Genomic DNA, 27,420 nt, shown 5'->3' with positions numbered 1-27,420 from the left:
ATAAGTCACCCGGTCCAGATGGGATCCCTCCAGACGATTATTCATTATGCTGACTGGTGGGCTGTGCCTCTAGCACATCTGTTTACAAAAATCAACCAAACAGGACTAATCCCAGATTCATGGCTAAATTCCATCATAACCCCAATATATAAAAAAGGAAAAATTGACCTTCCAGGTAACTACCGACCCATCAGTCTATTGTCAGCCGTTGGTAAGCTCTTTGCAAAATATCTGGCCACTAAACTTATAAACTGGACATCCAACAATTACATCATAGGGCCATAGCAAATAGGGTTTAGGAAGGGATACACTACCTTAGATCATTGTACTGTTTTAGCTTTTTAAAGTCAGAAATACACCAAACCTAAGAGGGGCAAATTATTTGTTGCCTTTATTGATTTAAAAGCAGCCTTTGACTCAGTTTCTAGAGAGAAACTCTGGATAAAATTAAACAATCTAGACATAGACCAGCGTCTACTCTTTCTATTAAAACAGCTCCATCATAACAACCACTGCCAAGTCAAATATTCTGCTGAGGGAAATTTAACACCAAAAATCCAAATAAACATAGGAGTGAAACAAGGTTGCATCCTTGCCCCTCAGTTATTTAACCTTTTCTTAAGTGACTTACCCTTCTATTTTAACAAAGTTAATAGTCATCCCCCCATTCTTGGCAAAAGACCCACTCCTCTTCTTTTATACGCAGATGACACAGTTATCTTATCTAGAACTCGAGTTGGCCTAATACGCTATCTCCGGTCATTCGGAGATTACTGTAGTGACAATCAACTAAAAATAAACTTTGAATAAACGAAGATCATGGTATTTGCAAAGACCCGATATAAGTTTCCCTGGATAATAAATGGTAAACATATAGAACAGGTCAATCACGACAAGTATTTAGGCATAAACTTTCCTTATAATAACAGTTGGGCCAACCATAGAGAAAAAACAATCAAATCTGCAAAAGGCCAGTTGTCCCTTTTAGCCAAGTTTTATCATCAAAAAGGCAACAAAAACCTTCAAGCAGCCATTAAAATCTACAATGCCAAAATAATTCCTCAGATACTCTATAGAATCCCAAGATGGATGGATGCATTTAATAACAAATTAGAGAACATCCAATCTTTCTTTTTCAGAAATCTGTTAGGAGTCCCAAATTGTGTGGCCAATCTTACACTTGTAGCAGAACTTGGCCAACAGAGTCTAGAAGCCCGGGCTTGGTCTCAGTCCTTTAAATACTGGTTAAAAATTCATTTCCATGCTCAAACAGGTAGTTTGTTAATTAACCTTTTGAGTGACCCTTATTCTTTCAGCTGGCTGGGCAAAATGTCAAAGAAACTTCAAATTATGGGTATGGACATCTCATCCCTTAGCATGCAAGACGAAAGGACGATACTAAAGCTAATATTTCAGAGACTAGAAGATCAGGATACACAGATTCTGGGCTCCTCTAACAACAGTGTATGTTCTCCCCGCTTCTGGGATATTCCGTTATCTTACAAATCCATGCCCATGTATCTCCGAATTTTGGAGACATACCAATTAAGAAGAGCATTTCTAGTAGCTCGCTTAAACATCTTTCCTTCAAATGTCACCCGAGGTAGATTTTTGAAGATCCCTCCTCAGGAGAGATATTGTTTACATGGATATAGTGTCCCTGACACATTGCACCATATACTTCTGGTGTGTCCTAAGTTTGAAGTATTTCCTCGCCCATTAGCTAATCATCTGAAGAAATTGAAATTCAGCTGTGTTAATGAGAAACACTGGATTAAAATGATACTAAATGTGAGGGACACAGCAACTATTATAAAAGTAGCAAAATTTTTACTGGCAATTTTAAATGAAAATCTTTTACGATAGATTTTACATCTGAAACTGTTTGAAATTTTCATTTTATGCTTTGCAATTTTATGCCAATAAAGGTACTCTGATTCTGATTCTGAAAGAGAAAATATTTAATACGAATTTTTTCATAGTACTCTCCAAAATTTCCAGTTTTTCTCTCAGAAAAACTGAGGGGGGGAAACGGCCATGGGAAAAATGAAAACAAACAAACAAAAAACCCCAACCACCACCAGTCCTCCTCTTCTGAATCGTCACACTTCTATTTAGGCTGTTGAGATCTAGATGGAAAGGTCCTGTTCCCACAGCCTGAAGTTACCACAATATTCTGTCTTCAACCCAAGACAGTTCAGATGATGAATGATGTAAAACACAGGAATTCCCTGTTCCTTTCTTCTTCATCAGTTTCACTCCATTACATTCTACAAGTAGGATCTGTAGCTGTCCTCTAGCATGAAAGAATATTACTATGCCACAACCTACTAATCTTATACTCTGCATTTCTGTTTTTCTTACCACTCTGGCTTATACTGTGAAAATAAAATTCTCTTCTGTTTTATTGGGAGCAGCTATGAAGGCTTACCACTCATGAGAGATAGCCTCCTCTGCTGTAATCCTCTGGTCTTGGTCCACCTCCATCAGACGGGCCACTAAGTCCTTGGCTGCAAGACCAAAAAATGAAATCTACTTGCTGGTTGCATAACATGGTGATGAATATCATGGCAGAAGGTGCTCTGGCTGCTAGGGTTGCTGGCTCTCGCCTATGAAATCCCTAGCAATGTGTGGGTCGTGTCTGAGGAGGGGAGGGAATTCAGCAGGAATGTGGTGCTATAGAGTCCATCCTTCCAAGCTGCCGTTACTTCTGCAGAAGTAATTTCAGAAAAACTCGAGACTCTACCTTGACGTTGGTACCATAAACCTGAAGCAACTAAGGTATAGTATCTTGGGGCTAATCTGCAGGAAAGTAGTGATTAACACTTTTGCCATGTGTTTTTAAATTAAGAAATAACTGTGGGAAGAAGCCAATTGGATTCAATGAATAGTGGAGGGAGAGCTGACTTAAACCTCTCATTTTCCCCCAAATCACCCTCCTCCCAAGCTTTTCTGTCTGCAGAGAATAGGGGGCTATAATGATCAACCTTCTGCCTCCAGGCTCCTGTTGCTGCTCAATGGATCGGTGTGAGCAAAATGGGATGAGTGGGAAGACCAGCATAATGCAAAACTATGACATTGCATTATGAACCTCTGTCAATTATTTTGACACTTATTGGAGAACAGGTGAGGTGCCAGATGATTGGGGGTGGGAACTGGATAACTGTCAACCTATCAGCTTGACATCTGTAGCTGGCAAAATTTTGAAACAAATAATCAAAAACTCGGTCCTTGAGCAGCTGGAACAGAGAGCTATGATTTCTAAGACTCAGCACTAGGCCCCCGATTCAGCAAGGGGCCCCCGATTCGAACCGTTTCGGATTCGGATCGGGCCGATTCGGATCGATCTGAATAGATCCGAATCGATTTGGAGCCGTCCGAATAGATTCGGAGCCAATGTGAATCAATTGACTTGCATTGGAAATCCTTCCCCCGCCTTTCCCAGGGGCTGGGGAGAGGGAGTGTAAGTTACACCACTGAAACGTCTTGGGGAGCTCAGGGAGGGTCTTCCCTGACTCCTTGGCAACTTTGAAGAAGATTGGACCAAGGGGTCCCATCCTAGGGGCTCCCAAAGAGGGTACCCTTATCCACTCCAATGGATAGAATGGAGGTTCGGAAATCTCTGGTTTTAACTTGATTTCCCATAGACTTCTATGGGAAAAGGTCTTTGGAAGCCTCTAGGATGGGACCCCCTGGTGCAATCTTCCTGAAACTTGCAGGTGACTCAGGCAAGACCCTCCCTGAGTTTACCTGCAAGTTTCAAGAAGATTGGATCAAGGGGATAGCTCCCAAAGAGGCTGACACCATTCCCCATAGACTTTAAAGGTGGGAAAAATTAATTTTAACATACACCAATATAGGATGGGGGAGACTTGTCTTGGCAGTAGCATGTGCAAAAAGGATCTAGGAGTCTTAGTAGATCAGACATTGAACATGAGTCAGCAGTGTGACTCAGTGGCTAAAAAGGCAAATGGGATTTTGGGCTGTCTCAAACGGAATATCGTGTCCAGATCACGGGAGGTGATGGTACCGCTTTACTCTGCTCTGGCCTCACTTGGAGTACTGTGTTCAGTTTTGGACACCCCAATTGAAGAGGGATGTTGACAAACTGGAACGTGTCCACAGGAAGGCAACAAAGATGGTGAGGGGTTTGGAGACCAAGACACATGAAGAAAGGTTGGGGGAGCTTGGTCTGTTTAGCCTGGAGAGGAGACGACTGAGAGGGGATTTGATAACCATCTTCAAATATTTAGAAAGCTGCCATATAGAGCAGTGGTCCCCAACCTTTTTATCACCGGGGACCACTCAACGCTTGACAATTTTACTGAGGCCCGGTGGGGGGGGGTAGTTTACTCCTCTACTCTCAACCACTGCCCTAACGCTCTCTGATCACTATGGTAATGTTTAAACATCCTTTCAAAATAAGATACAGACACGCCACAACAATGAACATAAGGAACATTTTATTTTCATGGACATTTTAACTCATGACAATGACAAATCAATGGGAACCCTGAGCTTGTTTCTCTGGGAGTGATGGGAGACAATGACACCCGAAATGTGTTGTAAAGGGCCCGGGGAGGATGAAGTAAAGGCCCTGGGGGGGGGGGGAGAAGGTGTCCTTCGTGGCCCACCTCCAATTAGTCGACGGACCACATGTGGTCTGCGGCCCACAGGTTGGGGATCGCTAATATAGAGGAAGCAGGACAGTTGTTCTCTCTTGCCCTGGAGGGACGGACCAGAACCAGTGGGATGAAATTAATTCAAAAGAAATTCCATCTCAACATCTGGAAGAAGTTCCTGACAGTTAGAGCGGTTTCTCAGTGGAATAGGTTTCCTCAGGAGGTGGTGGGTTCTCCATCTTTGGAAATTTTTAAACAGAGGCTAGATAGCCATCTGATGGAGAGGCTGATTCTGTGAAGGCTCAAGGGTGACAGTGGATGAGTGAAGGCAGGTGACAGTGGATGAGCGATAGGGTTGTGAGTGTCCTGCATAGTGCAGGGGGTTGGACTAGATGACCTATGAGGTCCCTTCCAACTTTATGATTCTACCCAGAAGGGGTGTTGTGAGATGCTCTTGGAGTTTTCTAGATCTCTAGCATAAAAAACAGATTTGGAAAATTCCTAGTGTTGTGTATTGTCATTTTCCAGTTAGACAACCAGAAGCAAAATCACAGTATTGCATTATGCTAATATCTCAATCTCCACACCTCTGAAGTTCCTAAGTGTTGTCAACCAATGGCAATCTAGCAGAACTGAAAATATTTTCCCCCACAAGTAAGAAATCCATTGTAGCAGCAGCATGCATTTTTCTTTCCCCTTCCTTCAGTTCAAGGAGCTTTACCTGCTTGTGAGATATCATCCCAATATGGTGGATCAAACTCATAGTCACCAGCCAAGATCTTGCGGAATAGGTTCTTGTCATGATTTTCATAATCATCTTCATCCATCTCCTCATAAAAGGGTGGGTTCCCTGACAAGCTAAAAGACAGAGATGGTGGGGGAAGGGGAGCATTGAAGGTTAAGGGGAGGGTGAAGCCACTAGCTATACAGCTTCCATTTCTGTTTCCCCCTTCTGAGGGATGATCATTGTTACAATTATTGGTCTCCCAAGATAGCTATGCCAGTTTTCTGGCCATTTTCCCTAGCCAAGCAACTATTTTGATAAGTTAAAAATCCTGATACTTTTCATAACTCTTACTTACAGAATATACATGATGACACCAATAGCCCAGCAGTCTACAGGCCGCCCATATCTTTGGCGGCCTACCACCTCAGGAGCTGCAGGGAGAGAAGTTGGGGGTGAATACTATTCCAATTGACAGATCTCTTTCTCACTAAAATATCACAATGAAATAAAATTCTCAGGCTTATGTGACCAAGAACTTTGCCTTGATCAAAATTTAATTGTGCATTTAGATAAGTCTCAGACCTATTTGAGACCCAGTACTATATCATTTCAAAGTACAGATTAGGAAATCCATATCTGAAGGGGTACAAACTCACTGCAAATAGAAAAGTAGGACATGCGGGAGAAGCCCAGCCTATAACACTTCCCCCTGACATACTAGCTTTCCATGTGCACAAAAATTTAGAAGAATGAATTCTTAATATTAGGGTGAACAGTTTACTTGCACAGTTTAACACCTATACTGTGAAATACTTCCAAGTGAAATTTTTCTTCACTTATTTTCATTATACAAATAGGCTGCATGTATTAGAGTGGCTATGAAGTGGCTCTTATATACTTTTGTATTTGAGAGCATGGAAGGGCAATTTTTTCCCCATTAGAATGTCTAAACCAGTGTTGATTTGTTCTGTTTTTCATCATGAAAGCCCACAGTCAGTCCTCAAAGATTCAGGTCTCCTGGAAAGACTGGTCCAGTTTATACCCATCTATGCTGGAAATGGGGAGGACGTGTAAGAAGCATAGTGGGACATCAATTCTTATTGCCTCGTGGTTCTTGCAATAAAGTATCACTCCAATAGAGCTCAACAAGACCATCTCTTACCTAGATACTCAGGAGTTCCACAGGGTTCCTTGATGAGTCCATTCTCCAACTTGGCCAAGTGAAAGTCACTGATTACAATCTTGGAGTTCTTTAGTCGGTTATAGTATACCAAGTTCTCTAACTGTGCAAACAGAGCAAGGAAGAAGAATGTAGATATGAAAGTACATGAGAAAGGGACCTAATTTCCCTACTCAAAAATTGATGAATGTAGACACAACTCCCTCATAATCACAATGAGTGACATACTGCCAGGCAGAGCAAAAGGTGGCATGTTGAGGAGAGGGTGCATAAGAATACATAGATGGGCTTCATAGATCTACAGAGAATACTGAAAGGGGAGGAGACAGGGCAGCTTTGTTGTATTTGTTCATGACCATTCTTAAGTGGAAGAAGAGCGGATGGTGGATGGGGAGGTGATTGGCTCAGGTGTCTGTGTAGAAAAGACGGATGGGTTTGACCAACTTGCCTTGAGGTTCCTATGTACGATCTTGAGTGTATGCAGGTATGCCACAGCCTCCAACACCTGCCGAATGACGTTACTGGTGTCACGCTCAGAGTAGTAACCTTGGTCCAAGATCCAATCAAATACCTCCCGTCCAGTGGCACTGCAGGTGAGAGAAGGGACAAAACTACAAATTGAGAAGGGAAATCGAGTATCCAGCATTTACATCAGGGCCTTGCAATGGAAACTTCCCAATTCCATGAAGATGCAGTTTTGTGTTTCCTGCAAATAGTGCTTGGAGTATAAGGTGAGCATAAAATCATGAATGGTATGTAGGGAAGTGGAGAGCAAAAAAGTATTCATGGGATGTGCCTGCAGAGGTATATAATTTCAGATGTGAATCTATTGTGGAAGTGTTCTCATTGCACTTGAGATGTTTGACCTACGCTCACTCCTTAACAGAACTTGGTTTTTTCAGCAAAAGCAGGACTTAAACAACTTTGACTAGTCTCTGTGTGTTTATATATAAATATATATTATCAGTTGGGAAGAAAAGTTGGGTGTAAGGAGAGCATGCTGCAGCAAATGACCTCAGCCTGTTTCTAAGTACATCTTTCTGCAGCCATGTTTTCATCCTGGATGAAATTCAAAGGTATTCCTGGGAGGTCAGACATGCTTCTGGCAAATTGTTTTGTAATGGCAACAAAACTTAGGGGCAGAGCAAGGAGTTAAAAATACCTATGAGACATTTTAGGAACTTTGGATAAAACCAACTTACAGCTCCAAGAAGAGGAAGTACTCTTTCTTGGTGACATACACATCCACCAACTGCAGAATATTGGGGTGTTTCACCCTGCAGAAAAAGGAAGGAAGAAAAGGAAACAGTTGCTTGCTGCTGGTGTGCCCGGCGGGGAGGGGCCTCTGTGCTGCCCCCGGGCCAGCTGAGTGGCCTCTGCGGGCCCAAGGGCGGCTCTCTGCTGGTGCACCTGCCGGGAAGGGGCCTCTCCACTGCCCCTGGGCCCGCCGAGGCCTTTCGCCATGCCGAGAGGCCTCTGTGGACCCTGGGGCGGCTCTCTGCCGGTGCACCCGGGAGGCTCTTCCCTAACCCCCCTCCAAATTTAGCACCAATTGGACCATGGGGTTCACCTCCAGGGGTTCTGAAAGAGGGTGCCCCCATCTCTCCATTCTATCTGGATGTGGGTTAGGGAAGAGCCTCCCAGAGCAAGGTTTGGAGGCTGTAACTGTAACCCCCCCCCCGAGGCCCCAGGAAGGGTAGGAATGCCAGACTTCCCATTAAAGTCAATGGTGCCATTGACTTTAATAGGTGCCAAAGCCGAATTGGTCTGGATCGGGCCCCTGGTGCACAAGCCTAGTCCCAAGCATTCACAGTTAAAAGGCCCTCAGGTAACAGGCCATCTGCTTCAGACTTTAGAGAGCCACTGTGAGTCTGAGTGGATAATGACATAGTCTAACTCCATATAAGCCAGCTTCAAGTATTGAGTAAACATAGACAGGATGAGCAATCAATCACAGAGTGAACGATCTGAGGTCACTTGGGTCATGTGATAAGCTAGTGTGCAATGCCAATCACTTTAGGAGATGTTCCAGGCTGCTGATCTTGGAATCAGGTGGAGAGCTCCAACAGAGCCATAATTACATATGATTTTTGACAATGTCACACTGCAGTGAGAGAACTGGTCTAGCAATGGGATCAGCAGTCGTGATTATCACTCTGTGAAGCAGAGGTGGCCTTTTCATCCCTGGCTTTTTACTGACCATAGCATACAGAGAATGAATGTGTGGGGAACAGAAGATGACTTTGTGGGAGCAGGCTCTGCCCCCCCCCCAGTTTGATTGAAGGTTGGATAATAAAGCCCCTCAGTGTCTTAATCTGATTAAGAATGCTGGAAAAGGAAATTGTTCATGCCTCTGCTGAGTTCCAGCCTGCAGCTGAATGTGTGGAGCACTCATGCTGTATGCTGGGTTGTCTACGGCTAAAGTGAAGATGGCAGTAGTGAGGCCAAAGAGGCTTGAATAAGGCTCACTGCCACTGTGGAGGTTCACAACTCACATTTTCAGGATAATGATCTCATTCTTGGCTGCCTTCCGTACTTTACGCCCATCCCTTTTCAGAAACTTCTTGCACGTGTAGAGCTTTCCTGTTGACTTCTCCTTGGCACGGAATATCTCGCAAAACTCTTCTCTGGGGAAAGAACACCCACCATATATTTGAATGGTTCTTGTACAAGAGACGAGACAGCCCAGTACTGAATAATAATAATAATTATTATTATTATTGGATTTGTTACTTGCCTCTCCCTAAGAGTCTTGAGGTGAGTTACAACAATAAAACCCCCAAATAAAACCCCATACATTAAAATCACAACAACAGTAAAACCATAATTAAACACAATAACCAAGATGCAGCAAAAACACATAACCTAAACTAACCCACCCCCTCTGGGCTGCTCTCCCAAGAAAAATACAAATATCTGTGTTCTTACTTTCAGAAGTTCCAATAAGTTTCTTGCCAAGTACATCAGTCCAGATCTCACCTAATTTAGGAAGCTTTGGGGAGGGTGGCAACATATGTTTGTGGTGTGTGTGGGGGAATTAGAGGATGAATCGCACCACCTCATATATTCCTTGTAGATCTGTGTCAGGAAAATAATTCCCCCAGTGGAATCAACACACCTTGTGTTTAATTTCCCACCAGTAGCTTACAGTAGGGGTTTCTAATCTTTTTGAGACTGCCAGTTCCTTTGGAAAATATAGCTACTGCAGGAGGCAGAGCCAACTGCAGAATGGCCTCACAGGAGGCGACACCAACAGCAATACGTCCAGGAGTGAAAGTATGCATAATTCTAATTGTAACTGTTTCAACATTAACAGGATGCCTCTTACAATGAAAATACTGTTTTAAAATATTTTCTTGCATATACACACAGCTGAAATCCAGTCACTTAGTAAAGATCCTTGTGCAGTGGTGGGACCTGCTCTCAAAGCTCTCTGTGTTGACCCCTGGTTTGCAGTGTATGCTGGAAATCTTTCCCAAATGCAGTTTCACTTCTTGTGATATGTTCACTCCTCGCAAGCAGCAGCTACGGATGTGGGGGATTCATAGCATGATGCCCAGCTACGGCTAAGTAAAATTTCGCATCATGGGAAGAACAGAGAGAATAATAACATGGAGAGGTCTTCTTTGGAGTCTCTCTCATCTCAACCATAACTTGGAGCCTTGCCTCGCTAAAACCCACTGCAGAATTCTCCCTATTATTGCATTAGCTCCCACCCCTACTACAGTGATTGCTACTCCGATTTCTACACTGCTTCACCAGAGCTGGCTTAATGTATGACACAGTAATGAGTGGGCTTCTCCAGCCTCTGACCAAACATACAACTAATAAAATACTTACGATTTGATGACCTGCCCCAGGTCATATCTGTCAGTTACCTCAGATGGCTGATTATAATCTTTTTTATCTCCCAGGGTAACACATCCAAACGGCATTGCCAACCCAGTACTGAAAAGTAAGACACAAAAAGGCTCTAGATCATTCGTCTTGGCATCAGGTGGTATTCCTACTGATTTTAATTAGAGAGGCCTACTCAGTGTATGATCGCTGAGCCGGCTGAAGTGAAAAGGAGCTGGCAGGCACAAAGTTTTGGCAACATCCTGTACTGTTACTGCTAGATTAGAAAAGGGAATTACAAATAAGGAGCCATAACCACCAGTCACAGGACAAAATACTGCTGCCAGTTCACCTCAACTGCAGCACTGAGAGCTGCTGTTACCTGACCTGCTTATAGCCAAGTGTTTTATACTCTGAAGATAGATTGGTCTGAAGCAGCAGGACAAAGTTTAAGTTCAGCAGCAAAGGTGCTACTAGACTCAAATGCACAAGGAGTTGCCTTTGGAAACTTATTTAAAATCACAGTTAAGACTATAGAACATATTGTAAGGGACACATTACAGTACTATTAAAATATCTTTGTTGGTTTACAGAGTGTTGTTTCAACATGATCCAATATGTGATTTTGACCACTTAAGCCTGAAAAAGATCTGGGGCCAGGGTACCTGAAAGAGTTCCTCTTTCTTTATGAATCTTCTCTCCCTGTTGAGGTAATCTTTGATGTTCCTTTTCTTAGTGCCCTCACTTTCTGATGTTAAATGGGAGACAGCCAAAAACCAAGCCTTTCTAAACGTGTGCCTGTTATTGATTTTATTTACCCCACTGATGTCTTGCATTTCTGTCCTTACAAGGACCGCCAAGGAAAAACTTATGAGATGAAATTACACTAAAAAACCATTAAAATCAACACTTAAAAAAAGAATTATAAGAACAGAGTTAAAATACATACAAAGCTTTAAAATATTGGTTAGGAAGAAAGGATCATTGAGGAAATGCTAAATGAGGCAAAAAAAATCTCATCTAAATAAGGCAAAAAGACAGAATGCTACAACAACCATGTGGGAGACACAGTGGGAAATAGGCTGGTGCGCTTCAGCTGCCGAAGCAGTTGTTCATGCCCAAAGCAGCCGGCACAGGGGGAAGGGGCAGCACCAGTGGCGATGCGTGACCCGGTGCCCACACGCAGGCGCACAGCTCTGCACCTGCGTGTGTGCGCTGACTGGTGTGCACTGCCACTGGCGCCACCCCTCCCCCCCGCAGCGCCAGCCACTTCAGCCATGAATGGCTGCTTCCACGGCCAAAGCACACAAGTCTAGTGGGAAATTACTAACATGGAAGGGGACAGACATATCTTCTTGGGGAGAGAGTTCCATAACTTTGGTGTTGCAACCAAGAGGGCCCTCTCCAGGGTTGGCACCCTCCTGATGGCAGAAGATGGTTATTAGGTTATGGCTAAACTAGGTTATGGCTGTTCTGTTGTTTATGGCATGATTTTAAGGTGGTCTTCAGTTTTATATTGTTTAAAATTGTTTTATTTTAAAAACTAGGGGCAAAGCCCGTTGTCTCCAAGAATACAATGGGCGCTAGAGCTTGGAACAGGAAGGGGAGGAGTTGTCCAGTCTGTAAGGGCATGAGGTTGAGTGTGTGTGTTGTGTGGGAGGTTGTGGTGGCATGGTGGCAAATGAGGGCATGGGTGTGGAGATATGGGTGTCAAGAACCTGTGGTGTGGAATGTTCGTTGAATGTGGGAGAGGATTGACCTTTGGGAATTTTGGCATAGTGGTTACAGATGAGCTTTCCTTTCCAGAGCCACGTCCTCAGATATGTGAAGGGAAAATCAGACTGGAGACTCTTCTTAGGGGAAGATTACATGGCAACCAATTCCACCCAGTTCTGCGTCATTTCCCTTCTTGTGTGAATTAGGCCACATTCATCGAAATGCCCCTCTGCCCTAATACACATGGGGTAGTCACAGTACACAGGTATCCACCCTGTTCCTTCTGTCTCCCATGTTTTCACTGTTGGTAAAATGTTATGTGCCCACATGCTTCTTTCATGGTTGCTCCTTAGAAGAACGGAATTTTATACCCTATTGCTTACTACCCAAAGGAGTCTCAAAGCGGTTTACAAACACCGTTTCCATTCATCTCTCCACAATAGTCAACCTGTAAGGTATGTGGGGTTGTGAGAGATCTGAGAGAACTGGGAATGGGCCGCAGTGACCCAGCAGGTCTCAGGTGTCTCAAAGCATTTTCCAATTGTCTTCCCTTTCTCTCCCCATAGCAGACTCCACATGAGGGAGGTGGGGTAGTGAGCCTCACAGGGAAGCTGGCAACCCTAAGCGGAAGACTCTATGTGCACAGCAGTCTTGACCTTAGTAAGGTTTTTATACTGTTTTTTTAATTTGCCAGGCCAAGGTTATTTGCCAGGCCAATAAGTCATTTCAGTTACTATATGTCTCCAGACATTTACTTGTTCTCTATTTACAGTTTCAGGCTGTAAATATTTATTTAGATCTTCCTGCACTTTCCAGACTCACAGGACTGATGCTGGTCTGCCTGTCTGCGCCCCAGAATACAAACAGTTGCTGGTAAGGGCTGGCCATAACACATAGGCCAGGAGGGACACTCCTGTACCACTCCCTACCAACTGCAGGCAAAAATGGCTCATTTGAAGGCTGGACTCTGAGGCATTGTACGATTTTGAAGTCCCACCTCCAAACCTCCAGGAATATTTCCAACCCAGGGGTAGCCAACCTACAGGTGTGGCCTGGAGAGCTCCTGGAATTACAGCTCACCTGCAGAGTATAAAGATCAGCTCCCCAGGCAGAAAGGGCTACTTTGGACAGGGTTGTGGTAGAGAAGAAACATGTAAAGCGTCCCACACAGGTTGTTGTTGAATTGAAAGACTTGAGGCCTACTGCACAGGGTTGTTGTACAGATGAAACAGGAGACAAAAGAGCCAGTTTCCTCTGCAGAATAACGCTATGCAGTGGCCTCAAATCTGCAGAGAGTTGCAAATAAGAAAGACACATGGCTTGGCTGTGTCTAACCTCCAGGCAGAGCAGTATTTTAAGTGAGAAGGGGCTTTTCTGTGGCCTCCCTGTCAGCCAACTGTTTGGCATAAGGGGATAGTCCCCCCCCCTCAAAAGGAAGGCCCTCAGGGCTCCCCTGCGTTGCTCTTGGAAAGGCCTCCTTCCCTCAGTCAGGGCCTGTCAGAGGCTCCTTCGTAGCAGGCCTGGAGGGGGGGAGGGGGAGCATTTTGCAGCCTCCTGCCAGCTCTGTCAGGATTCTGAGGCAATTTACAGTTGGACATGACAGGACAGCCTTGGGGCGAAAAGGGCCGGCACAGCCTGTGTTCTCATCCCCCTTGGCAGCCCTGTTGACCTCCTCTCCCTGCGGTGGTCAGGAGCAGACTGGCAGCCAGACTGGGCTGGGTGAATGGAATTTTGGTCTGTCCTGGTGAGGGCCAATAGGAAGGCGCTTAGCGTGCCTCCCCATTGGCTGCTTGGGGCTGGATGGACACTTGGAGGGCCCAATCAGGAGCCGCTTTGGGGCTCCTGATTGGGCCCTCTGAGTTTTTATCCTGGACAGGGCCCACCCTAACTCCTCCCCAGGTGGCCTTACCCTTTTATTTAACCGCAGGAGCGGTTAAAGATGATATCTTGTTCTGTTTTTATTGTCGATTTGTCATCTGCCTTGGATCATAATTATTGCACCATAACAATGCAAAATCAAGCATTTCTTGGAGCTCTTTCCCATGTGTTTCCCTGGTTCAGGATGGTGTTATGTCATGATAAATCTGAGCATCAGGCTGCAGTGGAGGTCTGTGGGGGTAAAAAGTCCCACGGATGTTAGGAACTCTCCATTGTTCTGTAGCTCCAGTACTGTGGAACAACTTACCATCTTGCTATTTCCTTTTTGGACCTGCTACAAAGCTTAGGGTTAAGCTTTTTTACTTATGTTACTCTACACAGTGCCAGAAACACTGGTGGCACTACAGAACAATACTAATAATCAGGATGCTAGTTGTCTTTGACTCTATATTGCCACATTTGTGCAGCTTCATACGAATGAGCTAAATAGGCATAATTATATAGAACAGGAAAATGCTTTTTCTCTTGCCAGCAAGAAATTAAGCTCTCTAAATTCTATACAACACTAGGGAAATAAGATTGCAGGCAAGCAGGATGGAAAGATTTAGTAGAACTGGGTCAGAAAAAACATGGAGACCGTATTCTGCATGCAAATGGCTGGTTCGTTATTGTAATTGTTTGGGTGGGACCAGTAACCTCATATATATGGGGACATTAAAATCTGCTATCTCCAAGCCCATGAACAAGCATTATGTAGGGAAGTAGATGACACCGAGGTAGCATGCTTTGTTCTAGAGCCTCTTTGTACTACAAATGAACTCTACTTACACTTGAAGTTAAAAATGCAGACCTCACATTTCTTAACAAGTCAGGTCTTCAAAGAAGCTTACAACATCTAGAATAAAAATAGACTGTCTCAAAAGTATTAGGACCCCAGCATAAGGTATGCTGCAGTAGTCCAGTCTGGAGGTTCTCCCTGTATAACTGTTGCTGGATTCTTCCTGCCAAGGGCAGGGTGTACTATTAAGTTAGTAGGTTTGTTTTAGTGTGGTGATGTACTACTTGTTGTCTGCTCCCTGGCCACATTTGAAATTATACTTTGTGTCCTTGTGAGATCAAGGGTCAAATTTGGTAGGCATTTATGAACCAAATCAAAGCAGAAATATTTTAAAAATTGGTTGTTCTTGGTGGGGTTTTTGGTACAATATGGGAAACTCCTTTCTCATGGAAATGGATATCAAGTGTCTTGAGGAAACAGTCAGTTTTCTCAACTTGAACTAGCATTTGGTGGCAAGAGGTTGTTTTAATTAGGTATATTTGACATTGGTAATTTCTAAAATCTGCTTTAAGAATTCTTCTACCGATTGAGGGATGCTTTGCACAAGATTTCCTACAGAGACATCATTACTTCCACATAGTAAAATCATATGCACATCACAGCACAGAAACTATTCATATTGACTGGTCAGCCAGTAAAGTTCACTGTTTGTCCTATACATTTGTGCACATTTTTAATGATCTTATGTAAATTTACTTAATCTCCACATAACCTCTACAGACTAATCTCCATGTTAGTCTGCAGTAGTAAAATAAAACTCAAGTCCAGTAGCACCTTAAAAAACAACAAAATGTTTCACAGTGTAAGCTTCCATGAATCTAACCTCATTTCATTAAATACCAGATATAAATTCTATTGATTTATGCATAGTCTTTCTTGAACTCAAATTAACTAGAATATATTAATATTCTCTTGATTTGTTTGAGAGCCAGCTTGGTGCAGTGGTTAAGAGTGGCAGCCACTAATCTGGAGCATTGGGTTTGATCTCCTGTTCCTCCTCCCCATGCAGCCAGCTGGGTGACCTTGGGCAGTCATGATTTTCTCAGAGCACCCTCAGCCTCACTTACCTCACAGCATGTCTGTTGTGGGGAAAGGAAGGGTAAACAATTGTAAACTCCTTTGAGACTCCTTTGGCTAGTAAACGGGGAACAAAAACTAGTTCTCTCATTCTCTATTGATGGATGGACATAAAGTCAGGTGCTACAAAAGTTATGTAGTTTTATGCTAACAATGTCTGTACACATGTTTTTGGTGCACTTTTATCCTGCTCTTCCTCCGCAGACTCCATTAGTGTTTCTTCCCTCCTTCATTGAATCCGCACAACAACCCTGGAAGTAAGACAGAATGAGAAGGAGACCATCTCAAGGTCACACACAGTGTAATCCTAAGAGTCACACCATTCTATCCCCATTGACTTCTGCGGGCTAAGAAGGGAATAGATGTTTAGGACTGTAGTACTTATGAGTTTCATAGCAAAACGTGGGTTTGAACTTCTGTCTGTTCAGGCCCAGATCAACCTTTTTACCATTATAGCACATGGAATTTCAGTGGCTATCTGCTATAGCAATGAGGGAAGTTGCAACCACACAGTGGTAGTGACTAAGTTGGCCATCAGGTCTGGAGAAAAATTGTCCTGTCCTTTTTATCTAGGCTTAGTATATGGAAATGGGCAGTTGAAGCTTTCTATTGTATGGAGATAAATAACACCACCTGGTAAATCACATCCTATTAAGGCTTTATTAAAGGGACAGGATGTGCTTCTCCAGGTCTATTGGCAACCCTAGGGAGGATCTGTTTCTACTTACAGTTTCCCATTATGTATATACATAGGAAGTGTTTCCGTGTGCTTTAGTAACATTTTGTAGGGGGCCAGGCTTTGTTCTCCATGTCAAGGATATGAAAGGGTAGGAATGTCAGAAACCAGGTTTGCAAAGTTTGAGCACAGGTCAGGGCTTGGATGAGTCAACCTCTTTGCCTGTCCTCTGTCACACAGTGATAGTGACCGGTGCATCATTAACACATCTTCAGAAAGTGTAATTATCTACCAAGTGCATTGAACAACACTAATAAACCCAGCAGCAGGAATGGCAGCAATCACAATTCTATTACAAATCAAGGATTACCATTGCTTTCTTATTTTGAAACAAGAGCTCAGTTCAAAAAGTACCTGAGAATCTCAGAATCCTTAGAAGAAAGCAAAATGAAATCTTTTTTGCTCTGTTAGGTAGCACAGAGACTAATAAAAATGCAATTCTTAAAATGTTTAGCCAAGCAAAACAAGGCAACATCTCTGTTACGATGAAAAAGATCTGACAAATAGAAATACTACATCCAAATGTGTGCTAGGACTTGTATTTAAGGTGGAAGGCTGCCCATACCTCAGGGGCTTTCCGCACTCCTTCAAAATCGCACAATGGTTGCCAATTGAAAACGCTACAGTTTTGCCATTATGCACAACGTCGTTGACAATCTGCCACACACCTGAAACCGATCCGCAAAAAGCGCTTCCTTGTAGCGCTTTCAGGGAAATCCCCAAAAGTGGATTCACCCTCCGGAAAGCGCTACACTCCTGCAACCAATCTGCAACACTAGCGGGAAAGTTCTGTGCGTTACCATTGTTGTGGTTTCTACAAAGTCCCTCCCCCTGGCTCTCTCCTCTGATCTTCCGGCGAAACGATCGCCATTTTTTTTTTCTCCGAGCGAGCAGAGATCAACGCACCGGCGAGCCTCTGTTTAGAGGCTTCTCCGGCTTCAGTCCCTCCCCAGAGCTGTTTAGTCACTAAGCACAAACAACAGAGAAGCCAGTTTGCTGATGTATTTTCCCTTTATTTTTCACACTGTTTTCGGCCGAAAATTGCGCCCGTGAGGGGGGGGGGATTTTTTTTTTCACTCGGGGGGAGCGTGGCAACGATGAAACGGCAGCTCAAACACACCTGCCAGCTGGATGGGTCTCTCCGTTGCAATGAATCAACGCATATTCGTTGCAACGGGTGTGTTTAAAAAAAAAAACCTTTCTTAAAGGGAAAGGGGCTGTTTGGGAGCATGCTAATGGCCGCCCATTGGCTGCTTGACGGCCAGGGGCAGGACGAGCTTGGCAATAGCGCTTCCTTTCTAGCGATTTTTGCTGAGACCGGAAGCCTGTGGGAAACGATAGAAACGCAACTGGATTCCACTACAAAGGCAGGTATGCATAACGACGAATTCCACTATTTTAAATGGCGATTTTTCGTTCAGCAAACAATTTGCTACAAGGATCCCGGTGCGGAAAGCCCCTCAGTAATACACCTTGATGTCTCCAGTGAAAAGACCTTAACTAGAGTGAAGACTGGCATTCCCCAGAAGTGGTGGTGCTCTAACTTCTTCATCTCCTCCATCTGCTGTATTCTTTTTGCAAATGCTCCCCGCTCTGAGGTACACTGGTATACATTGGTATGGTTTAAATGTACTACAGCCAATCTACACACTCTTTGGACAGCTTCAGCCAGAACAATAAGTAATGAACATGATGAACTAAATCGTTGGTCAGATCATTGGTATAAAAACCATTTGTCTATCAAGGACAGCAGTATCTACTCTGACTGGCAGTGGTGGTTCAGGATCTCATGCAGAGGTCTTTCACACCACTTACTCCGGATCCTTTTAACCAGAGTGACTGGGGATTGAACCTAGGATCTCCCTTATGCAAAGCAGATGCTCTATCACTGAACTGTGCCTCCTTCAGTCCAGATAATACGTTATACAAATAAATGACAGTTGCATTGCAAAACTTGCTGATAGAAGAAAGGTACCCAAAAGATGTGTGCTCATTTGTTGGAGAGGAAGGCAATTTCACATCTGCTTGGATCATGAGCAAATTCAATTTATCAACAAAGGTGTTTCTTTCTGACCTTTCCAATTTCCAAGCAGTAAGATGCATGTAACTGAGATTAAGCTGTAGTGTTTTGAGAGTAGAGTCTGCAGGTAAACATGTAAATATATTCAGGAGAAACTGGATAGGATATAATCTTTACACCGCCACGGGCGCCACGGACTAAATAAAGCCGTAAGGGCTGTGTAGGAGGAGTTAGGGCGGGCTCGGTCCGGGATGAGGAAGGGTGCCGATTGGCCCCTTCCTCTTGACGGACCATCGGCCGAGCCAATCGGCAGGCGTGAAGCGCCTCCGACGCGTCAGCCCGCTGGCCAGGGAACGCGTCAGCCCGCTGGCTTCGCGCGACTGCCGGGGGCTCCCTGCCCGGCGGCTTGGCGCGGTGAGAGGCGCAAAGCGCCTCTCGCTGCGTCAAGCCGCCGCTTAAGGAAGCAACTGCGAGCTGTGCGAAGCGCGGATCGCAGTTGCTTCCTTGCCGGCGGCTTGACGCGGCGAGAGGCGCAAAGCGCCTCTCCCCGCGTCAAGCCGCCGCTCAAGCCTTCGCTGTAAAGCCGCCTCCGCCCTCAAGCCTCTGCCGCCGCCGATCAAGCCCTCGCCTCCGCCGTTAAGCCGCCTCCACCGCCGCTGCTCAAGCCGCCACCGCCGCCATCAAGCCGCCGCAAAAAATGGCCGCCAGTCAGAAAACCCAGCGCCGGGTAAGAAATCTTTTACTCTCCCACTGCCTCCTAGCGCCCATTGTATTTAGGATACAATGGGCTTTTTTACTAGTTTGTATATAAATTTGATATCTAGAAAGGCTAGATGTACTTGGCATTCAAAATGAACACTATAAAATGAAATAAAAACATGTCTTACTTACACAGTCTTCCTGATGCTATGGGGCTATAGAAGAGGCACTACCTCTGTGGGAAAGAAAAGAGATAAGGTGCAAATAATCCTACAGGGATGATAGTTGTGCTACACTGTCTTCTGGTTATGTCAAAAACTAAGAGATTTGACCTCCAACAAAGACAAGAGCCCACTTCTTCAGATGCTAGGAGCAGGAAAAGGATGTGGGGAGTAAAAGTGGGGATGAAGAAAAAGGAAGTCACTTACATACAATTACTTGGAAGCAAAAGTGACTCTTATTTTTTTTTAAAGGAACGGGGCAACAGGAAATGCCTTGTTCTAGGATTTATTTTTAAATCTTATACTAGTCCTTAAGCAAAATAAGGGGGGTGGGGTAGAGGATGGAGAGCAGATTGGCCAGGCCTGAAATCCTCTGTGGGTGCCACTCCAGCTTTGGCACCCAAGATCATTACCTAGAAACATCTAGTAGCTAGGCCACCTCTGATAGAGTAAGGATATGTGCTGTTCTCCAACCTTCATGGGATAGGGTTGGTGGTGATTTGAGTTCCTTATTGGCCTCTGGGCCTGCCACATTTGGTTGCCCGATTCTATTGATGTTTATATCCCCAGACACTTTTAAATGAATATTGCTTTAAATCAGATAGATCTGGGTTCAAAATGCTGGAATTCTCTCCCCAGGGAGATATATTTCTATATGTCTGTTGCTATCTTTTGCCGGGGTTGTTTGGATTGGTGTTCCCTCAGTGATCCCTTCTTCTTGCCCAATGTTTTAACTTTTGTTTTCATGTTTTTGTACATATAATTTAGTTCTGATTTTCATTGTGTTTTTTAGGTGGTGGTGTTAAAAATGGTTTTATTATGTATGTTTTAAGTTGCTAGCCACCCTGGTGGCCTTTGTGAGGGCAGAAAACTGAGATATAAATTTTAAAATAAAAACATTTTAAAAATCTCTGCTTTGTCTTGAAGCTTGCTGCTGGTGGTGGTAGGGCCCTTGGTACAGTCACTCTTCCAGTCCAGCCCTTCTCCACAGGGTTGTTGTGCTAATGAAATAAAACAAGGGAGACCCACACATGCTGCTCTGAGCTCCTTGGCATAAGTAGAATACAGCAGCTACTTCCTGTTGTCTATTTTTCTCCTCAGTGATGGAAATCACAGCCATGACTGACATGCTCCACCTTTCCTGCTTCGATGTCATCTGAGGGTAAAGCAAAATCCTGACATGAGTAAATAAGCAGGCAAAAAAGATGCTTTTTCTGATCCATCCAAACTTCCCTTGGTAGTTGCCAGGACAGAAGTAGACAACGCAAACAGTCATGTGATTGCTTTATGTCAGGGATAGTCAACCTGTGGTCTTCCAGATGTTCATGGACTACAGCAAATACTGGCAGGGGGCTCATGGGAATTGTAGTCCATGAACATCTGGAGGACCACAGGTTGACTACCGCTGCTTTATGTCATTAGCCATAGTTTTAACAATATGCAGTGTAGGCAGCCTGGATTGTGAAAACCGAGCCCTGACAACCGTGGCAGTTGCCTTGCCTCCTGGTTCAGCTTGCAACACAGCTGTAGGGTTATCTTGAATCTCCACATGGGTGCCAAGACTTTTGCAACATACTGAGAACAGATTTCAGGCTTGCTGCTTACCCTTGCCAAAAAATGGGCTGCTCATCCAAAGTCTTATGGAGCCTAGCTGATGCCAATACTATCTCAAGATTAGTGGCATTTGCAGCTCAATATTCTGCCTGCACACGGTGGGCTGCGGAAATGGCCTCACTTTCAAAGGAAGAATGCAGGGCTCCACGCAGGACTTTTGTCTGTTAGTGCTGATGGATTTTGTAACAGAAGACAGCATGTACTTCCCAAGATGGAAAGGGGAAAGGATGCAGCTTAACATTAAAAGAGGGAAGGGGACAATTTCACTTGACAGCAGAGAATTGCCGTGGTTTCCAGTTTCCCTCCTCTTTTGGAAGAATGCATTAATGTTTTTTTGCTATGGAGCAGTACCACAGGGAACATCCTACCGCTGGAGATTTTTTAAAAGCATATAAATAGAACATTAATTTTAAAAAACAAGTTCACAAATAGGTTTGATCATGCTGTGGGAGTTGCTTGTATTCATCACCAGTGGTGTCAGAGGCACTGAGCACTGAGAGAAGAGAGTGTTGCATAGTAATTAGGATAGGGACTAGGAAGACTTCAGTTCAAAACTTATCTCTACTAGCAAATCTCACTAGGTAGCCTTACCAAGGCACTCTCTGTTAATCTTGGTTCCCCTATTGCAATGTGGGGATAAAATAATTAAATTATTTTGGAAAGTTAGGCTTACTGAGATAATTTGTATGGTGTGCAATGAAAATTCTAAACTGCTATGTAAATACTAATCATCATTAGGAATTACTTGCCCGTGACAATGCCAGGAACACATTACCCAATGCAGTAGACAGGCACTGAAGAGCTGGGAAATGTGTTTTGCTCTTCTTGTTTTCAAAATTTCAGTACTGCAATTGAGAAAATGAGATTCCCCCACAATTACATTCAACTTGAGAGCGTGGATTTTGGATCCCATAACAACCATCAACTGCACATTTGCTGTTCAATAAAATGGTAATCTAGTAGGGTGCTTGTTTTGACAAGGTGTCCCTGTTCCAGGGCACCATAACTTCTATTGAGCTGAAATGCATCAGTAATACAGAGAGGCATTTATGAAAAAAAATTGACCTCCTGACATGCCTCCCCTTTTAGCGTCCCACCCCCATATCATTGTAAAAGGGTCAGAAACTTTGGGGTGTAGGATTGGGGGATGTGCATGCACCCCCATCCATGGTCTGTTCCATCTAGTCACGCATAACAAAGCATTTCTAAAGATGGCCTTGCTTCAGGCAAAACAGCAGCCAGTGGAGAATAATAAGTTGGGCAATATTTATATTTATATTCATATTTATTTATATTTATATTGATTAACTGCCACTCCTGAACTCTACCGGCTCATGGTGGTTTACAATAAAATTAAAAATACCACATAAAATACATAACAAAACCATAAAACCATACTGGCAGCAAAAAACAATAACAACAAAAACAGTCTGTGGACTTCTCCCACCCATCCACATCCTATCATAACAGACACCACCACACCCACAGCCGGGGGGGAGGCATCTTCTGGTGGTGTCCGGCCTATGGTGGCCTGTACTGGAAGGGCATCACGTAGCAATTACACTGCCTTTCGAGGTATAAACAAACAAAAACACCCACACAGCGGACAATTTTTTTTTTAAAGGTCAGTTTTTCATCTCCCCTCTTTTGAGGTGGCAACTTTTGCATCAAAAACTGAACATCTGTGGGCCCTCTCTGATGTAACACCCCCACACAGACACATCTTAGTTAGGAAAAGAGCCACTGATAGTGACCAATCTCTGGGAAGTATGATAATAATTGACTATGCTACTGACTGCAAAATGTTTTAATTGTTAAATGTTGTATTATGTTACTGCTATTTTAATTATTGTTAACTATACATGTTGTTCTCCACTCTGAGCTGGTTTCGAGAGGGTAACTATAGACATTTAATAAATAATAATAATAGTTACAAAAATTTGGCACAGCTCCAATTACAATCTTATAGAACACCAATATGCATTCTATCACTAACGTACATGACGTATCCTTCAATTCCATGCCCCAGTCACAAGAACTCAACTGCACACAAAAAGCAGGAACCATGGTTCTTGTGTGTGTGTTCCCTCATTTTTCATTTTTGACATCCTAAACAGGTGCAACCAAAAAAAAAAAATTATGTGCTTATCATCATGGGGGATTGGAATGCTAAAGTAGGAAACCAAAAGATAACCGGGATAACAGGCAAGTTTGGCCTTGGAGTACAAAATAAAGCAGGGCACAGGCTGGTAGAATTTTGTCAAGAGAATACAATGGTCACAGCAAACACTCTTTTCCAACAACCCAAGAGACAACTCTACACATGGACATCACCAGACGGTCAACATAGAAATCAGATTGACTATGTGTTCTGCAGCCAAAGATGGAGGAGTTCTATACGGTCAGTAAAAACAAGACCAGGAGTTGATTGTGGTTCAGATCATCAGCTTAAATTGAAGAAAGTAGGGGAAAGCACTAGGCCACTCAGGTATGAACTAAATCATATAGGTCCTGAACAAATTGGCTTCACTAAAAACTGTTCCACCTTAGACCACTGCTTAACCCTCTACTCTCTTGCAGACAAATATCTTCATACAGGTAGGAGGAAACTCTATGTAGCTTTTGTGGACCTCAAGGGTGCATTCGATTCTATCTCCAGGTGTTTACTATGGAGAAAATTGCAAGACTTCAATATTGATCCACGCCTATTACTACTTCTAATGAACCTCCATTCCAACAATACCTGTCAGGTTAAACTTACTGAAAAGGGTCATTTAACTAATCAAATCCCCATCCTGAGAGGAGTTAAGCAAGGCTGCGTCCTTGCTCCTCACTTATTCAACCTCTTTTTACATGATCTTCCTAAAACCCTAAGACTCATAAATGGTCATCCACCCAAACTAGATAAACTGCCAATCCCACTTCTTCTGTATGCTGATGACACCGTTTTGCTTTCCCACTCCAGAATTGGTCTGAATAGATATCTAAATGCTTTCCACAAATATTGCCAACTCAATGACCTATTGATAAACGTCAAAAAAACCAAAGTGATGGTCTTTGCACAGAAGTGGTCTCCCTCAAACTGGCACATTGGTGGTCATAAAATCGAGCAGGTCAAATGTTTCAAATACTTAGGAATTACCTTCCAACATAATTTGCACTGGACCAAACATAGAAATAGGATTACTTTGCAGGCTAACTGTTCCATTACCCATCTAAACCGGTTTTTCTTCCTTAAAGGCAATCAGTTTGTCCCAGCTGTCTGTCATGTGTTTGCCTCTAAAATCCTTCCCCAAATTTTATATGGTATCCCTCTGTGGATCTCAGGTTTTAACAAAAACATGGAGAGGTTACAGTTTGCCTTCTTCCGGCAGATTTTGAGAACTCCAAATTGCGTCCCTTACTCCTCTTTATGTCTCGAAATTGGACACAATCTTCTTGAAACTAAGGCCTGGATTTTCACCTTTAAATATTGGCTAAAACTGCATTTTAGGGTTCGATCAGACAGTCTATTGGCCTGTTTACTGAGAGACACTTTTAAATTTAAATGGTTCTCTACCATCCTGACTACACTCCAACAAATTGGCATTGACTACGATTACATCTTATCTCTGAATGAATCTTCTATTATGTACCAAATCAAACAAAGGTTACTCAATCAGGAATTTCAAAAACTCCATCCCACTGTTCCAGCAATTTGCTCTCCCTGTGCTCTTGGTCTCCAAGTGAAGCACGGGATAATGCCGGCTTATTTCCATAACTTGGCAAATCCCGTCTATCGCAGAGCGTTTTCGCTTGCTCGGCTTAACGCCTTTCCATCTAAAGTATTACAAGGGAGATTTGCCAAGATCCCCTTCGAAAACAGACTATGTACCTGTGAATCAAATTCTCCTGACACCATCCAACACATTTTACTGGATTGTCCCTTGTTCACTGGACAGAGAAGGCATATTATACCCCTAATACCAAAACAAAGAAACCATTCAAGAGACCTGATTTGCCAATTTTTACTGAGTGATAAGGATGCCGAAGTCACCTTTATTATGAATTTCTGTCCTCAGTTCTTAAACTTAAACTGTCTGACGTATCTTGACTAACTTTGTTTATCCTCTTAATCTGCTTTATGCCAATAAAGGTATTGTATTGTAATATCCCCGACGAATATACAGTAGAGGTGACAAAAAGATTTAAGGAATTAGATCTGATAGACAGAGTGCCTGAAGAACTATGGATGGAGGTTCGCAACATTGTACAAGAGTTAGCAGCTAAAACCATCCCAAAGAAAAAGAAATGCAAGAAATCAAAATGGCTGTCTGAGGAAACTTTACAAATAGCTAAGGAGAGAAGGGAAGTGAAAGGCAAGGGAGAAAGAGAAAGATACACCCAATTGAATGCAGAATTCCAGTGAAAAGCTAGAAGAGATAAGAATGCCTTCTTAAATGAACAGTGCAAACAAACAGAAGAAAACAATAGAATGGGGAGGACCAGAGATCTTTTCAAGAAAATTGGAGATATGAAGAGAACGTTTCATGCAAAGATGGGTATGATAAAGGACCAAAATGGTGGGGACCTCACAGAAGCAGAAGAGATTAAAAAAAGGTGGCAAAATTATACAGAAGAACTATACAAGAGCGAGCTTAACATCCCTGATAACCACAAAGGGGTAGTTACTGACCTGGAGCCAGACATCCTGGAATGTGAAGCCAAATGGGCCTTAGGAAGTCGGAGCAACAATAAAGCTAGTAGTGGTGACAGCATTCCAGCTGAACTATTCAAAATCTTAAACGATGATGCAGTAAAAGTGCTATATTCAATATGCCAGCAAATTTGGAAAACTCAACAATGGCCACAGGATTGGAAAAGGTCAGTTTACATTCCAATCCCAAAGAAGGGCAATGCCAAAGAATGTTCAAACTACCGGACCATTGCACTCATTTCTCATGCTAGCAAAGTTATGCTCAAAATTTTACAAGCTAGGCTCCAGCAATATGTGGACCGAGAACTTCCAGAAGTACAGGCAGGATTTCGAAGAGGCAGAGGAACTAGAGATCAAATTGCCAACATACACTAGATAATGGAGAAAGCTAGGGAGTACCAGAAAAATGTCTACTTCTGCTTTATTGACTATGCTAAAGCCTTTGATTGTGTGGACACAACAAATTGTGGCAAGTTCTTAAAGAGATGGGAATGCCAGAGCATCTTATTTGTCTCTTGAGAAACTTATATGCAGGTCAAGAAGCAACAGTGAGAACCGAACATGGAATCACTGATTGGTTCAAAATTGAGAAAGGGGTTCGGCAAGGCTGTATACTGTCGCCTTGCCTATTTAACTTGTATGCAGAGCACATCATGAGAAAGGCGGGATTAGAGGAGTCACAAATTGGGATCAAGATTGCAGGGAGAAATATAAACAACCTCAGATATGCATATGATACCACTCTAATGGCAGAAAGTGAAGAGGAACTAAAGAGCCTGTTGATGCGGGTGAAGGAGGAGAGTGCAAAAGTTGGCTTGAAACTCAACATCAAGAAAACGAAGATCATGGCATCTGGCCCTCTCAATTCCTGGCAAATAGATGGGGAAGAAATTGAGATAGTGACAGATTTTATTTTCCTGGGCTCCAAGATTACTGCAGATGGGGACTGCAGCAAAGAAATTAAAAGACACTTGCTCCTGGGGAGGAAAGCTATGGCAAATCTAGACAGCATCCTAAAAAGCAGAGACATCACCCTGCCAACAAAAGTGCGTCTAGTCAAGGCTATGGTATTTCCAGTTGTAATGTATGGCTGCGAAAGTTGGACCATAAGGAAGGCTGAGCGTCAAAGAATTGAGGCTTTTAAACTCTGGTGCTGGAGTAAACTCTTGCGAGTCCCTTGGATTGCAAGGCGAACAAACTGGTCAGTCCTAGAGGAGATCAGCCCGGACTGCTCCTTAGAAGGTCAGATCCTGAAGATGAAACTCAAATACTTTGGCCACCTCATGAGAAGGAAGGACTCCCTGGAGAAGAGCCTAATGGTGGGAGCGATTGAGGGCAAAACAAGAAGGGGGCGACAGAGAATTAGGTGGCTGGATGGAGTCACTGAAGCAGTAGGTACAAACTTAAATGGACTCCAGGGAATGGTAGAGGACAGGAAGGCCTGGAAGATCATTGTCCGTGGGGTTGCGATGGGTCAGACACGACTTCGCACCTAACAACAACAACCTGTGCTGCAGGAATGGAGACATACTCCTTTGGTTATCTTCTTATAGATGATT

The 27,420-nt window shown here is 43.5% G+C and overlaps 1 protein-coding gene across 2 annotated transcripts in view; it reads right to left on the bottom strand.

Annotated features, from left to right (window-relative positions):
- Positions 1–27,420, bottom strand: part of CAMKV (CaM kinase like vesicle associated) — an 89,694-nt gene that overhangs the window by 13,027 nt on the left and 49,247 nt on the right. For both annotated transcript variants that reach the window (XM_077326043.1, XM_077326042.1), the window contains 8 exons: positions 10,370–10,477; positions 9,025–9,156; positions 7,732–7,806; positions 6,974–7,116; positions 6,512–6,628; positions 5,705–5,780; positions 5,344–5,480; positions 2,432–2,510 (listed from right to left, as the gene is read on the bottom strand). In XM_077326043.1, coding sequence (XP_077182158.1) covers positions 2,432–2,510; positions 5,344–5,480; positions 5,705–5,780; positions 6,512–6,628; positions 6,974–7,116; positions 7,732–7,806; positions 9,025–9,156; positions 10,370–10,464 — 854 coding nt within the window. In that variant the 5' untranslated portion in view covers positions 10,465–10,477. The remainder of the gene's footprint in view (positions 1–2,431; positions 2,511–5,343; positions 5,481–5,704; positions 5,781–6,511; positions 6,629–6,973; positions 7,117–7,731; positions 7,807–9,024; positions 9,157–10,369; positions 10,478–27,420) is intronic.

Source organism: Paroedura picta, chromosome 3 (genome assembly GCF_049243985.1).
Source record: "Paroedura picta isolate Pp20150507F chromosome 3, Ppicta_v3.0, whole genome shotgun sequence".
Taxonomy (NCBI): Eukaryota; Metazoa; Chordata; class Lepidosauria; order Squamata; family Gekkonidae; genus Paroedura; species Paroedura picta.
Note: the sequence above shows the minus strand (reverse complement) of the source record. Positions and strands in the feature narration are given on the sequence as shown.